This window comes from Pocillopora damicornis, chromosome 2, assembly GCF_964200805.1.
Source record: "Pocillopora damicornis chromosome 2, jaPocDami1.2, whole genome shotgun sequence".
Classification (NCBI taxonomy): domain Eukaryota; kingdom Metazoa; phylum Cnidaria; class Anthozoa; order Scleractinia; family Pocilloporidae; genus Pocillopora; species Pocillopora damicornis.
In genome coordinates this window covers 27,327,715-27,342,358 of record NC_142671.1, presented here as the reverse complement: position 1 = coordinate 27,342,358, position 14,644 = coordinate 27,327,715, and the positions used below count along the sequence as shown (strand labels likewise).

At 36.3% G+C, this 14,644-nt stretch overlaps 1 protein-coding gene, 1 long non-coding RNA gene and 1 pseudogene across 9 annotated transcripts in view; 1 reads left to right on the top strand and 2 right to left on the bottom strand.

Moving 5' to 3' along the window:
• LOC149050568 (uncharacterized) overlaps positions 1 to 14,644 on the bottom strand; it is a 195,225-nt pseudogene that overhangs the window by 117,705 nt on the left and 62,876 nt on the right. The window lies entirely within an intron of this gene.
• LOC149050575 (uncharacterized) lies at positions 322 to 2,485 on the bottom strand. 2 transcript variants are annotated; one of them, XR_016184215.1, is made up of 3 exons: positions 2,166 to 2,314; positions 1,798 to 1,870; positions 872 to 1,124 (listed from the first exon to the last, which is right to left on the bottom strand). It is a non-coding gene; the product is annotated as an uncharacterized LOC149050575 (long non-coding RNA). The 2 variants fall into 2 exon arrangements; XR_016184216.1 differs by lacking the exon at positions 1,798 to 1,870 and having other exon boundaries at positions 322 to 1,124; positions 2,166 to 2,485.
• LOC113667776 (uncharacterized) lies at positions 2,488 to 12,765 on the top strand. Of its 6 annotated transcripts, XM_089198158.1 has the most exons (7): positions 2,488 to 2,903; positions 3,239 to 3,453; positions 5,294 to 5,361; positions 6,239 to 6,290; positions 7,097 to 7,209; positions 11,924 to 12,010; positions 12,255 to 12,765. In XM_089198158.1, exons 2-5 carry the CDS (start codon positions 3,392 to 3,394, stop codon positions 7,203 to 7,205), a joined length of 291 nt encoding a protein of 96 aa, XP_089054284.1. In that variant the 5' UTR covers positions 2,488 to 2,903; positions 3,239 to 3,391; the 3' UTR covers positions 7,206 to 7,209; positions 11,924 to 12,010; positions 12,255 to 12,765. The 6 variants fall into 6 exon arrangements, with proteins under 6 accessions (XP_089054284.1, XP_089054283.1, XP_089054282.1 ...); XM_089198157.1 differs by lacking the exon at positions 3,239 to 3,453 and having other exon boundaries at positions 2,494 to 2,903; XM_089198162.1 differs by lacking the exons at positions 2,488 to 2,903; positions 3,239 to 3,453; positions 5,294 to 5,361; positions 6,239 to 6,290; positions 7,097 to 7,209 and adding exons at positions 7,627 to 7,717; positions 8,639 to 9,066; positions 9,604 to 9,816; positions 10,462 to 11,371.

Here is a 14,644-nt window from a genome sequence, read left to right as displayed (position 1 = left end):
AATGTAAAGTTTACAGAGGTTTATGTTTTGTTTCAAAAGTTTTTTTTTGACATGAATCCCAACCGGCAGGGCCGATTACCAAAATAAAAAAGGTCAATTTCGAGTAAAGAAAAGTAAGACAATGCTAATGCTAGAGATATGGTAGCTCCATCTGGTTAGAAATGGAGGAATATTTATGGATTTTATCAGAGTAAGATAAAGTCTTTTCAATCATTAGTCTCGGAAATATCATCAGATATGATCGATGATGTGGGGAAATTGTGAAAGAAAACAAGTACTACTTTGGGCTTCCAGTTGTAAGATGAATAGTTAAATCAATTATTACCCAGTGAAAATCACTACCATTTATCATTTCAACTGCACAAAAAAATCATATACACTCTTTGCAACCTTATTCTCCAACCTATTAAATTACAAGAGTTGTGTGACAATTTGATGGTCTGAAAAGACTCTTACACATGCTAAACAACAAAGAACCAGTAAGGCTGATATTTAACAGTGAGGGTAAAAAAAAAAAAGCCTTTTCTTTTCAGGAATAAGACTTAGTGAGGTCAGATTAAACTAATGTGAAGAGGTTTGTTGATCTCTTTATGAAAATTGATGCTTTACATCTATCAGATTTTAGAGAAATGAGACCTAAGTCAAAAGGGGACTTTGATATTGCATATTCTGCAGTAATGGGCATCAGCTTGGATGCCTATTTGCAGAAATTAATAGTTTTCAAGCCAGGGGTTTGGCTGTGCTAATTTTAAGGCAGAAAATCATAAATCAGTCGCTTAAGAAATTTTTAGCTCTGCCTGGAAGCTCAAACACTGTTATGGAACAGGACAATATTTCACCTGATCACTCCTCATATTGTTTTCCCATGAAATTTGGACAAAACTTTCAAAAAACTTTATTGGTAATTTTATAGTTGCAAAAAAAGGTATAAACACAAGTTGCATATAGCATAAGCTAGTTGAGGCAAGTTGTGTGGAGAGAACAAAAGATTGATAATTTATACCAGTAGTAAGCTTCTGGTACTAATGACATTCTCTTGAATGCCAGCTTGCCACAGCAAATGTCACACCTATCCTTTCTGTCAATAGTACTGACCATATGTAGTGGGGTCACTTCACATCTCCCTAAACAGCAGAGAACACAATAGTTAATTCCAATCATCAGTCTCAATTAAGAAATAAAAATTGAAGGATCAAGACTTATCTGGCAAAGAGAAATACAAGTCAAACTGGTTTGAAGACATTTTAACCCGAAATTCGTTTTCAAATATGACAGAAATACTGTAGTTCACATTCTAAAGAAAGAGAGTTCCAGCCACTTGAGTAATTATTCATTTATTGTATCGCTCACCTCATGTTTTAAGAACCAGAGAAAGTTAGATAATTTTAATCTGCGAGTTTTATAGTACACTTCGACTCAAAATTCATTTCGTATGGCAGAAGTATTCTACTGAAATAAACAAGACAGAATGAAGCTGACGCCATCCGTTTCGAATAACACATGAACATGAAGAAAACGGCACCAGTTTAAACTCATGAGACAAAGCCCACGGATTTTTTTGAGGTAAATGAACTGGTTAGACCGAAGGCTAAATAAATAAACAATGAACTGACAGTGGTGAGAGATTTGGGGGCCATGTGATAAAACAAGTTCTACCGAAGTTTATCCTCTAGTTAGCCCTTCAAGCCCAAAAGGGCAATCAGAAAAATTCTCACCAAAACACAGCAAAAAAATTAGATAAAACCGCAGATGATCGAGGCAAGACTATAAACGTTGTTAAGACGCATGCCTACGTACCAAGTACAACAGACTTGGAGAGCAAAATGGCCAAAGACAGTTGTGAGCCATGACTTTGAAAATCCACCTCAACCTCCCAAAAATGAATTCGCCGAAGGTTATAGAAAGAGCAACTCAATCCTGAAGCTGGAATATTTTTTTAAGCCTTGTGTCCGATGGGACAACAAAGAGAAAGAAGATAAGATGTTATTTGAAGTGATTTGAAGCTTGGGGGCCACCTCGAACTTAACGTAATTTTATTTCAAAGTTGAAGTAAAATAAGATCAAATTGTAAACTACCTTCTATTATCGTAACGAATATCTCACGATCGCCTCCACACATCACTTCGTGATTTATAGAAGTAAGACATCAACATCTTAAGACTAACCTTCAAGGTTTGTAGTCTCATGTGCACATCTTGATCGTCAGCAAATCAAATCTCAAACTTCAAGTTTTCGACTTTTTTTCGCGTTTTGTTCGCACTTTGATCATTAAAATATCCTCATCCGAAGAGCCAGTAAACTCCACAAGTATCCACAGAGTTAGAAATGGTAGTAAACTTGTCATACTCTTCCATCCCTCTCCAAAAAATATCACAGAAAGGTGTCGATCGCTCAGTTGAAAACCCGCAAAAGCGCGCTGAAAATATCAAAATGGCGCCGAACGCGCCGAACAAATTTTCTTGGCGCATGCGCAACAAAATGCCCCTCTGCTCGTAACTTCAAAATAACATCACTGGAGATTTTACTGAATTTAGAAAGAGTGAATCACTAGACGTACCTTCATGGTACGCTTCGGCACCAAGTCAGGCTCGTTTGTTATCGCCAGGGGTATATTGGCTCGCCTGCGTACCAAAATGGTACGATTAGGTGAGAACTGGGTAAAATATCTATTAGATCCCGGAAGAAAGACCACGTGGATGATTGTCGCGAGCGATGGCGCTGGCAAGAAGAGCGAGAGTTTTCAACAGGCTGTATTTTAGTACAAAGCAAAAAGGCGAAAAGGTTTAAGAATTTCAGTGCCTTCAGAGGATGAAGTCCAACATCATATCACAATCTGCCGCTTCAATTAAACAATGGTCGAAAGTAAGAGTGAGGATTCTGACACAACTGCAAAGAGCGCCGAGGTGAGTCTGTATGTTTTATCATTTGATTTCATCCTGCGATACGATCCTTTAAAAGTTTCAGTACTCTTACTTTAAAAATCTTGCTCGTGCTAAACAGAGAGAAAGCTCTTCGTGGGTAAACAAACCATGCCTTCCTCGAGAGGTCGATTATCGTCGTAGACAAACTCTTAAGAAATACACCATTTGCATGTTAGCTGTTAGTTCTATATGGCCATCGTGAAAAAAACCAAGAGTGATTGTGAACAAGGAGCGTTTCCTACTATTTAAGTACGCAGTCAGGTTTGGTGAATTTAATTTTAAAAGTGTTGCATTAATATGGCCAAATTTAATTACAGGAATAGGAAAGTGGGAAGGGAGCAGGCCTGTATGTGTCCTCAGCAAAAAGTTCAGATTCAACAACAATCATCATCAAGAAGCCGGAGGCCATAAGGATTTACTGTTAACATTAGGAATCAAGCATTGCATCGGCTTCACAGTTATGTGCCTCCATGAGGATGGCTCATATTGTGTTGGAAGACTGTGAAGAAAACAATTTCATTGAGACTATCAAGTAAGTATCCCCTTTGTTTGTAAGTCTTTCCACTCTTAAAGACTTCATTGTGAGTGGTCAAATAAAGTTCAATTAAATGCATGATAATAAACACAAAAAAATTAGACACTTCTGATAGGCTGAGAACAAGTGCATTTTTCACACAGCACAAGTGCAAAGTTGTAACACAAGTGTAGATTATAAATAGTATGCTGTTGAAATTGTGAATAAGTGCTACACATGTACAAATTGCACTTGCCTTATGCACTCTTGCAATTATGTTGTCTTTGAAAAATTTACTTGTGCTTATTATCACCAAATTGATTTTGAAAAGTTATTACTTGAGCAGGATTCCTTTAAAATGTTGTATGGATTACATGCAACTGCATGAGTTAGCATTATGAAGATTTCACATTGTGGATCGTGGACAATAAGTGACAATATAAACTTAAGGGTAATTTTCACTGGCTTTTTGAAGCTTTTAACTATAAATTCTCTCTGAACATTTTGTTTCAATAACTTTTCCATAGTTTCTCGGTTATAAGGCAAACTTGATATGGTTCTAAGATGCACCTCAAACTTAATAACTTAGTCAAGCCAAGATCCCAGACTGAAAATTACGTGAAAATACTTGGTTATAAGATGCACCAAAAGGATGAGAGTTAACAAAAGGATTTAATGGAACTGAGAACAATTATTCCTACACAACTGGCATGCAAACTCTTTTGTTAAAATGTAAATAAAAGTGAAAAAGTCACACATTTAATGATCTACATAAAAACCACGGCTAAAATTTCACACCTGATTATGAATATTTAATGATCCTGATTTCATTCTATTAACCCTTTAACTCCCAGATCCAATTTGTAATTCTCCTTACCATCAACCATACAATTCTTACAATGTTCATTCAGAGAATTTTGTTTTGGATCAGGTAATTATCCCCAAATTGATCTTTTCCTTTAATCTCATCACTTATCTAGTTGCTATTGTATAAATATTTTAAGGAGAAATTCTGTCTTGGTCACCCATGGGAGTTAAAGGGTTAAACATCAACCAACTGATTTAAAACTCAGTTGCAAAACTAGCTGATGCGTTCTCATCCTAAACAGTCAGAGTTTAACTTCGACTTCTTGTTCGATTGTAAATATGCTAAGCACTCACCATCACTGATATGACCTCAACTTCAAGTTGAAAATTGTTGCCAAAGCTGAGGCAGTCAACAACAATCGTGAAATTGCCCATGAATATGGCATTTCAGAATCCATGGTGTGAAAATGATGCAACCAGCAACATGTCCTGTTTTCTGGTGGGCTGCTGATGACAGCAAAGTGTGAATCCTTGCAACACTACAAACCAAAAGACCTGAGTTGGATATCGTGTTACCGAGCACGTGCTCTTGAGCACGTATGCAAATTTCCACTTGTTTGCTTTTCTATAGAAGTTTATTTAAGTGTTCTAAAAGCAGTATTCATTTTTAATTCTTTTTAATAATTTCTCTCAACAGTTAGTGTCCTTTTCTTGTCTTTTTAACTACAGTATAAGTTCTGCTAAAATTTTGATATCAAGATTTTGTTGTGCAAAAATACTTGGCTATAAGATGCATCTCAATTTCAGCATTAACTTTCCAACCGAGGAAAGAATTTTCTTGTAAAAACCATGTGCCTTAGAGCCAAGAAACTATCGTAAATTCTCTTTGAACATTTTGTTCCATTTCTTTCTACCAATATTTGTCACTATGTATTTTGCGGTGTTCGTTTCCCAAAACCTGTGGAAGATTCTTTCTCTCCTAGACAGTCATGGCCTCAGTGGCTGTTTCAATGAATATGCTTGGTCATCATAACCTATTTTGTTTCAACAGATCACCGAAGGATGATGATACAACAAGCACACGCCCATTGTATTTATTGCTTCTGGACCCCCTGTCAGGTAAAGCTGTTCCTTTCTCCCTGGTTACTTATATCACTATGGTAACTGGCCAAAGTAGCCCTCTCTTATTCCTTATTAAGGGTTAAAACCAGTTATAACACATGTTGGAAACATTGTGCCCTTACCAAAAACAATATGCACGGAAAATGTTTACCAGATAGGGGTAAATATTACCTGAATGGACTAATCAGAGCACTTTGTTTTGCGCCGGGTAAAGTTTACACTACTGGAGTAAACTTTACCTCTAGCAATTGGCAAAACAGAGCACTTGTGGGCTGTAATGGCGCAGGATAATTACATTCTTTCAATTGTAGCTTCCTAGAATCAACTTTCGCAATTTAAAGGTGAAATAAGGTGCAAAACCGATCAGCTCTTGAATAGAATGGCACACTCTTGGATTCGTTAAGATTCATAAAGTTTACATGACTGGAGTAAACTTTACCTCTAGCAATTCACAAAACAGAGCACTTGTGGGCTGTAATGGTGCAGGATAATTACATTCTTTCAATTGTAGCTTCCTAGAATCAAATTTCGCAATTTGAAGGTGAAATAAGGTGCAAAACCGATCAGCTCTTGAATAGAATGGCACGCTCTTGGATTTGTTAAGATTCAAAGAGTGACACGGCTTTGTCCACAAAGTCATGTTTGTTTCAGCATTGTATCAAACATTGTTGACATGAAGGTGTTTTATTGAAAGGTTCTAGGTGATAAGTTTGCACACTAGCAAACCAGGCATGTAATCTAATTCTGCAGCAATCCTAGCATATGTTAGCAACCTCGTTGGTGGCATAACTTGCAAGTTTGTGATCGTTCATTGAGCTACCATGACAATGTGCACCATTACTTACCTTTCCAAAATTCATTTTTCTTTACAAAGAGACAGAGCTGACCTCCTTGATCAGTAGTAAAAGAAGGGGCTCTGCAGAAATGTAGGTATTGTTAAAACTAATTTTGAGAAAAAGAGAGTGGTCAAAAATCTATTGTTTGTTGTACCTGTAATGATGAACCTATATCATTGAAGCTTTACAGGCCAGTGATTTTCCATCTCTTCTCATTTTTTCCTAACATCTTGCATGGGTTTATACAGTAATAAATTTAATGGTAGAAAAGTGTGGTGTATTGCATGCCTACCAAAAATAACAACCATACAGAGTCAAGGGCATGTACATGTACATGTACATGTACTGTACATGTAGGCACAACTTATATAATTTTTCCCCTTCTAAATATTGGTTCAAAGATTGATTTGCAGTGTGTTTTTGAATATGTTTCTTATGATACAGCTTGCAAATATATACTGTTGCAGAAGGCAATAACAAAAAGTACAGTTTTAGTATGTAATAGCTTTTTTATATAGGGTAACTCAGCTGCAGTAATGAATAAAGGGGGTAAGTTTGTAAAGAAACTGTTGTGCTGTGTCGGTGGGAGAGTATAGTAGGTAATTTAGGGTTAACAGCTGAGTTGAAAACGTAAATTAGCCAGCGTAAAGGATAAAAAAGCTGACGTTTCCAGCGTTAGCCCTTCATCGGAACAATTCCAATCACTCTGATGTACTAATGTAGTAATTAACAACTCAAAGATTGACTGGTTTGAACTGTTCTCAACAATGATTTGATCTTTTTATTAAATCTTTTTTGCTCTTGATTGTAGTGTGCAATTTTTTTTAGTATTGATTGACAGTTGTTGCAGTGCTGTTATGACTATAAATTTACAAGTTTTTCCTGGATTCTGTCAGATACTTGATGCAAGAGCAGTACATTGATGAGCTTGTGTTCAAATGCTTGACGCTGAAGTGTGATCTGGGAAGTGCAGTAAATTGCCTGATAACGCAACCAGGACAATAAACAGGTACATGTATCTATCATGTAGAGTTTGATTAAGTCATGCTTGCTTTAAAATGCCTTACATTATTTTTAGAGTATATTCAGAGTGACAGTGAATTTTGAGTGGTGTGTTATGCCTTAATCCCTCAAAAAAGACAAAACAAAACAAAAGAGAGGGAAAAAAACCAGGAAAGTTGTCAATTTAACAGTGGATTTCTTTTTTAAATTACCCAGCCAATTGGTATGCGCTTTGGGTCAAAAATCCATTCATTTTTTACTATTACTACTGGTACTAAGCAATGGAATTAACTGCAAGCAAATCAATGGTGAATAGTCTTGCACACCTTGCAAAACAAAAATGTAATTGCCAAATAATAATGTGATTCATGTAGCTTTACAAGGGAGACATTGTCTTAAAAATTTCTTCAACATGTTTTTGCAGTTATATACTCCTAAATCAAAGAGGCCTGGCATTGTTAGAAAAAGGAAATTTGATGCAGATTTTCTATCATCAAGGAACAATGATTGTGAAGGTATGATATTTGATTAACCCTTTTACTCCCATTAGTGACCAAGAAAGAATTTCTCCTTACAATATCAATACAATATCAAGCGGACAAGTAATGAAAATGAAGAAAAATATCAGTTAGGTGATTATAAGTTGACTCAATACCAAATTCTCCAAACTAACATCACAAGAACTGTATGGCAGACAGTGAGGAGAAATTGCTAATTAGATCTTGGGAGTTAAAGGGTTAAGTGCTATCTGATGGAACAAGCTGCAAAAGGAGCGAATACATTTATAACTTGCAAGCCTTTGAAAACTGCATACCATGACTTTGTGTTCTCTCAAAATTATAGTTTTCCCTGCTTATAATCTAGTTGCCTAGTTGTAGGTCAGAGTAAGTGGGCTAGTTGTAGCAACTTGTCTGCTTTATGTGTTTAGCACTTGTTTTGTAAGGATTTGATAATATTTGATACTTTATATTTGAAAAGTTTTGGATTTTTGATGTCAACACCTAGAGCTTCAATGTGAACCAAAAGTTGGCTGCTGACATAATGTACAGTACTTACTTACAGGATATGGGATGGAGCAACTCATCCTGCAACCTAAATGAAGCACTCCTCCATCCCTGTTGGGACTGTTCTGGTTGCCCTTGTAATATTATGTAGTGTTAGTAGTACAATCATGCACTTGAGGAGAACTTTTGAGATTACTCGAGCTTTTGGTTTTACACGTATGTGATGGTCTTATGCAGTACAGAATCCCTCTAATTCCAAGTTTTAACCAGGTGCTGCAACAGCAAGCCCTAAAGATTGGCAAATTCCAGCCTCAAATTGGGGTCTACACACACCTTCAATTTTGTCATATTTACATGGCTATGACAGCTAACAATGTGCATATAATCACATTAATTCACTCTTGATCCCTTTATCACCTATGCATCAGCAAGACTAATCATGAGGAGAAGAGTGGTGTGCCTATCCCGGCAAAGCAAATGTCATGGGGTGATGTGAACCACACACAGCTGCTGCCACTCCATCCATATCACTATTATCATCATGTATCAAATGGAAAAAGTAATGTTCATGTAAAGAAAGACAGAGGTGGCACAGAGAGCACCATTATGTCTCGTGGGTTTATGCAGAGTGATAAGTGGCAACCTTCAGTGGTTGCAAAAGAAGAGGGCAAGAAGCAGGCCATGGAGGAAATGCCACAAGATATTTCCTCCACAAAACAAAAAGAGGCAAATAAAAGCTGGATGGCTCAAGTGCTAATTACAATGACAAAAACAATCAAGCTGGAACAAAGACAAAAGCTGATAAAAGTGATAAGAGATTAGCTAAGAAAAGAACGTGAATGCAGAAGTTGCTCCCCAAGGTATGCTTTTTGTCAATTACTGATACCATAACTAAACAGTTTTCCTAAGATGCAAGACTGTACATACTACCAGAGCCTGGAGCTGACTTTTTATCCTGTTGACCAACTCATTGGTGACCCCCATCTCTAACTCAGATAATTTTCATTCACTGGTATACAGTTGTATGCAAAATTTGCAAGTGACAGTCCATGCATTAAGTAAATTACTCAATGTTTGAGCAAAATTGAAACTAGCTTCCTTACTAAATTCAACATTATAATAAAACAAATTATGCCTTCCTCGAGAGGTCAATTATTGTAGTGGACAAACTTGTCAGAAATACACAATTTGTTCATTAGCTGTTCAATGTGGCTAACGAAAAAATAACACAAATTATCTGTGAACAAGGAGCTTTTCCTTGTCACTTACTATTTTTAAATAGTAAGTGACAATAGTAAGTATTATTATAATAGTAAGTTAATAAATAGGTAGTCAGGTTTGGTGAATTTTACAAGTGTAACAGCTGTATTAATATGGCCAACTTACTGTAATTACAGGAAAAGGAAAGTGGAAAGAGAGCATGCCTGTATGTGTCCTCAGCAAAAAGTTCAGATTCAACAACAATCATCATCAAGAAGCTGGAGACTATCAGGATTTACTGTTAAGAAGGAATCAAGCATTGCATTAGCTTCACAGTTATGCGCTTCTGTGAGGAAGGCTCTTATTGTGTTGGAAGACTGTGAAGAAAACAATTTCATTGAGACTATCAAGTAAGTATCCCTTTTGTTTGTAAGTCTTTCCATTCTTAAAGATTTCAATGTGAGTGGTCATTAGTACAGTTTGACAATTAAATGCATGATAATATACATGAAAAAAATATGCACTTTTTATTAGCTGAGAACAAGTGCATTTTTCATGTAGCACAAGTGCAAAGTTGTAACACAAGTGCAGATTATAAATAGTGTGCTGTTAAAATTGTGAATAAGTGCTACACATGTACAAATTGCACTTGCCTTATGCACTCTCGCAATTATGTTGTCTTTGACAAATTTACATGTGCTTATTAACACCAAATTGTTTTGAAAAGTTATTACCTGAACAGGATTCCTTTAAAATGTTGTATGGATTACATGCAGCTGCATGAATTAGCATTGCAAAGATTTCATTTTGTGGATTGTGGACAATAAGTGACAATGAATATGAATTTCAGGGTAATTTTCACAGGCTTTTTGAAGCTTTTAGCTATAAGTTCTCTCTGAATATTTTGCTCCATCTCTCTCCACCACAATTTGTCACTATGTATTTCGCTTGCTTCCCAAAAACTGCTGAAGATTCTTTCTTCCTTAGACAGTCATGGCTTCAATGGCTGTTTCATTGAATATACTTGGTCATCATAGCCTTTTTTGTTTCAACAGATCATCAAAGGCATGCAGTGAGCACACATCCATTGTACTTATTTCCTCTGGACCCCTGTCAGGTAAACCTGTTCCTCTCTCCCAGTAGTTACTTATATCACCATGGTAACTGGCAAAAGTAGCTTCCTCTTATTCTTTATGAAGGGTTAAGACCATTTATATAAGTTCTTTGAGACAGAGCCAACCTCCTTGACTAGTGGTATAAGAAGAGGCTCTGTAGAAGTGTAGGTAGTTGTTAAAACTAATTTTGAGAAAAAGAGGGTGGTCAAAAATTTATTGTTTATTGTACCTGTAATGATGAGCCTATGTCATTGTAGCTTTACAGGCCTGTGATTTTCCATCTCCCCATTTTTTCCTCACATTTTGCATGAGTTAATAGTCAGTAGTAAATGATAGAAAAGTGTGTTGTATTGCATGCCTAATGAAAATAACAACCGCACAAAGTCAAGTGCATGTAAACACAACTTAATATATATTTTGCCCCTTTTAAGTATTTGTTCAAAGATTTACAGTGTGTTTTTGAATATGTTTCTTATGATATAGCTTGCAAATATATACTGTTGCAGAAGGCAATAACAAAAAGTAGTAGCTTTTTAAGAAAAGGTAAATCAGCTATAAGTTTCCTACATGTAGTAATTAATAACAGAAAGATTGACTGGTTTGAACTGTTCTCAACAATGATTTGATCTTTTGTTAATTCTTTTTTACTCTTGATTGTAATGTGAAATTTTATTTTAGTATTGATTAACAGTTGTTGCAGTACTGTTTACGTATGACTATAAATTACAAGTTTTTCCTGGATTCTGTCAGATACTTGATGCAAGAACAGTACATTGATGAGCTTGTGTTAAAAAAAAATGCTTGACACTGGAGTGTGATCACCTGATAACGCAACCAGGACAATTTGCAGGTACATGTATCTATCATGGAGAGTTTGGTTGAGTCCTGCTTGCTTTTTTCATTGTAAAATGCCTTACATTATTTTTCAGAGTATATTCAGAGTGACAGTGAATTTTGAGTGGTGTATTAAGCCTTAATCCCTCTTTGAAAAGAACACATTTCCAAAAAAAAGTTTTGGTTTTCAGTTTCTCCCTGGACATACAACTTTTTTGTAGCAAACACAAAACAAAATTAAAAGTAATATAATTGAGCAATGAAGCTGTGTGCATATTGAAAATGTTGTTGGGAGCCATACATAATTTGGTCCCTTTAGGAAAATTGTAAGGTCAATTGAGGATTTCTTAAAATGTTCTTTCAGTTACACTTATTTAGATTTGACTTCAATTCAGCGCATTTCCTACATGTATTCATGTTATTTTGACATGCAATATAGCTCTTTTCAGTCTGGTAAATACTTACACACCTTGTAAAACAAAAAATATAGTTGCCAAATAATAATGTGATTCATGTAGCTTTACAAGGGAGACATTGTCTTAAAATTTTCTTCATAATATTGTTGCAGTTACTCCCAAATCAAAGAGGTCTGGCATTGTAAGAAAAAGGAAATTTGATACAGCTTTTCTATCATCAAGGAACAGTGATTGTGAAGGTACTATATGATATTTTATTAACTCTATTACTTCTGTTGGTGACCAAGACAGGATTTCTCCTTACAATATCAATACAATATCAAGCAGACAAGCGATGAAAATAAGGAAAAATATCAGTTAGGAGATTAAAAGTTGATTCAATACCAAATTCTCCAAACTAACATCACAAGACCTGTATGACAGACCGTAAGGAGAATAATTTTGATTCACATCAACGCTATTAATGTTATTGCTTCAAAACAGGATTTTTCATCAATGGATAAAGTCACCATTTCCTTGGAGGACATGGAGAAGAAGGTCATGGAAGTTCTTACAAATGAAAGAAAAGCGTTTGGAATTAGGGACAAGCAGTCATGAAAGCTTTTATAAGCAGAATTTTCCAGAGTAAATGTCCACTGTTATTCGCTTGCTCTAAAAAAGAGTCTTAATATGTAAAGTAATCAATGATTGTCAATTTTACTACTAACAGTGCATGTAACAATACCAAACAGAAAATCTCATGTTGGAACTAGTGGTAACATAGAGAATTATAATGAAATGTTTTGTAGACAAAATAGTGAGGAAATCAACATTGCAACATTCTGGTATTTACAGTTTGAGTAATTTTTTAATTTCTAATTACTTACCCAAGAGCTTTTTGGCAATAATGAAATTGATGTATTTCATTTCTTCTTCTGCATAATCATTAACTTTTAGACCCTACAGCTTAATGAGTAAAGATGCACATCTATTCCTTTCAAAGCTCAATCCCAAATAGATGCAGCTGACTTCTACGTTAGAGGTCACATGAGAAATATACACTTGTGATAAAAAAACCTTTATTGAATTTTTTAATCAGTATTGACATGCAAAAAGTGCTTGTGTTGTAGAAGTAATTAGAGTTTTGGCGCAATTTTCGCGGCACGAAACTAAAGTCGGTGACAATGAAAACAACAATGTAACTATTTGGAGGCTCAAAAGGCTACGGTTTGTAAAATTCAGCTAGTTGCTCATAAAATCCCCTTATGACAAACTCTAGAGCAGTGATTCATAAACCAAAGTTGTCAGACCACATGTACATTTTTTTCCTGCCGCAGTGATAAGATCAGTCTCGCAGTGCGAAAGATATATAAAAACATTAGAAGAATGAAACTGGTCAATTTTCGTCAGTGGCCGCTCAGCAGTTACGGTCTTTTATTTCAAACACGAAGGTTGCGGCTGGCTAGAATGCTTACCGCTCCGTTGATATTGCGTCGTAAGATCAAAATAAAGCCGACCTCCACGAATGATTACGATGATTTACCCCTATCGATTATAATTCTGGCTACTGCAGTGACCTCAGTGAACGGCGAGTATCAAATTCCAGCCGTATGAGCTGTTCAGAGATGACGTTTCACCGATAGAGATCATGTTTTAATCGAATACCTTAAATTTATTGGTCTAAATTTATGAAGGAACGAAAACACCGAAATCTATATTGCTTGCATTAGAACATAAACTTTTAGTCAGCGGTAAAACCCATCAACCGATATTTATATTTCATGTTAAATCGAACAGTCCACGAAGTCAAAAAAGAGCGTCCCCAATGGCTATTCGGGATCCGGGATTGGTCTTATTTAAAGGCCGGGATCCGAGAATTTAGTGTAAGAAGGGAGCGAGATGTGGGAATGATGTTATGCCGGCGGAACACGGGAATCAGCGATTTTAAGGGGCGAGATACGGGACTGAAATAATCACTTGAACGAACCAAGAACGGGAATGTCCGTTGACGAGAATTTATGATGAAATTGATCGGACTGGTCGGCGACACTTCATTAATTGCGCAGGAATCAAAATTCTATCAAAAGCGAAGTTGTCAGCTTACCAAAAATCCTTAACGACCCAAAGGGTAAGGTGACATCTAGAACTGTTGCGTCAATTGAAGTGCTTAAGGGGGTAACAAAAAGAGAAACTCCAGAAAGTCTCGGAATTATATCGATGTGAGGCTCTTAACCCCTTGAGTTGCATGACACTAGACGTGGAGGATATTCACTCAGTTATGCATCACAAATATAAACTTTTCACGGTGTTAGATTACATAAGAAAGTTTGGAAATGCAGCCAAAGAAGGTTTAAAGAGGCCAACCCATCGGGCGGCGTACTATTTTAAATCAAAATTCTTGGTATCCTTTACCAGAACGTGCCATTATTCTGTCGGCCATACAAGTAATTTAACCGTTACCTCCTGTACTGGATGGCACCACAGAGCATATAGAAGATGAGGGACTGGACATAAACATTTGCTGCAGCAGCAACAAGAGCTTTGACTCCCCCGTGGTGCCTCTATCAGACAGATATTCAGGCGGGCGAACCGGTTAGCCTCGAGCGTTCTGACTTCGAGGAGTCGCAAGAAAACAGCGGGAAACAAGACAAAGAGGAAAATGGGGCTCCGGCTTTGGTAGAAGTATTCAGTCGCTTCAATAACAGAATTGTGTTCAGGTAATTTTTCTTTATTTCCCTTGCTATGGCACAATAGGATTGCCGTCACCTTTAGTGTTTTATGCAGTTGTTGAGATTGTTATGCGACACTGACTTCTTTACTTATACGTTTGTGTGTGATTGAAGTTAAATCCGAAGGAAGTCGTTACCGTGAATAGCGTACTTAGTTCGTGCAAA

Coding starts and splice junctions, on each gene's coding strand:
- LOC113667776 (XM_089198156.1), top strand. CDS start 2,809: ATGAAGTCCAACATCATATCACAATCTGCCGCTTCAATTAAACAATGG. Junction 2,904..9,603: donor CAACTGCAAAGAGCGCCGAG/GTGAGTCTGTAT, acceptor CTGTAATTACAG/GAAAAGGAAAGTGGAAAGAG. Junction 9,817..10,461: donor AATTTCATTGAGACTATCAA/GTAAGTATCCCT, acceptor TTGTTTCAACAG/ATCATCAAAGGCATGCAGTG.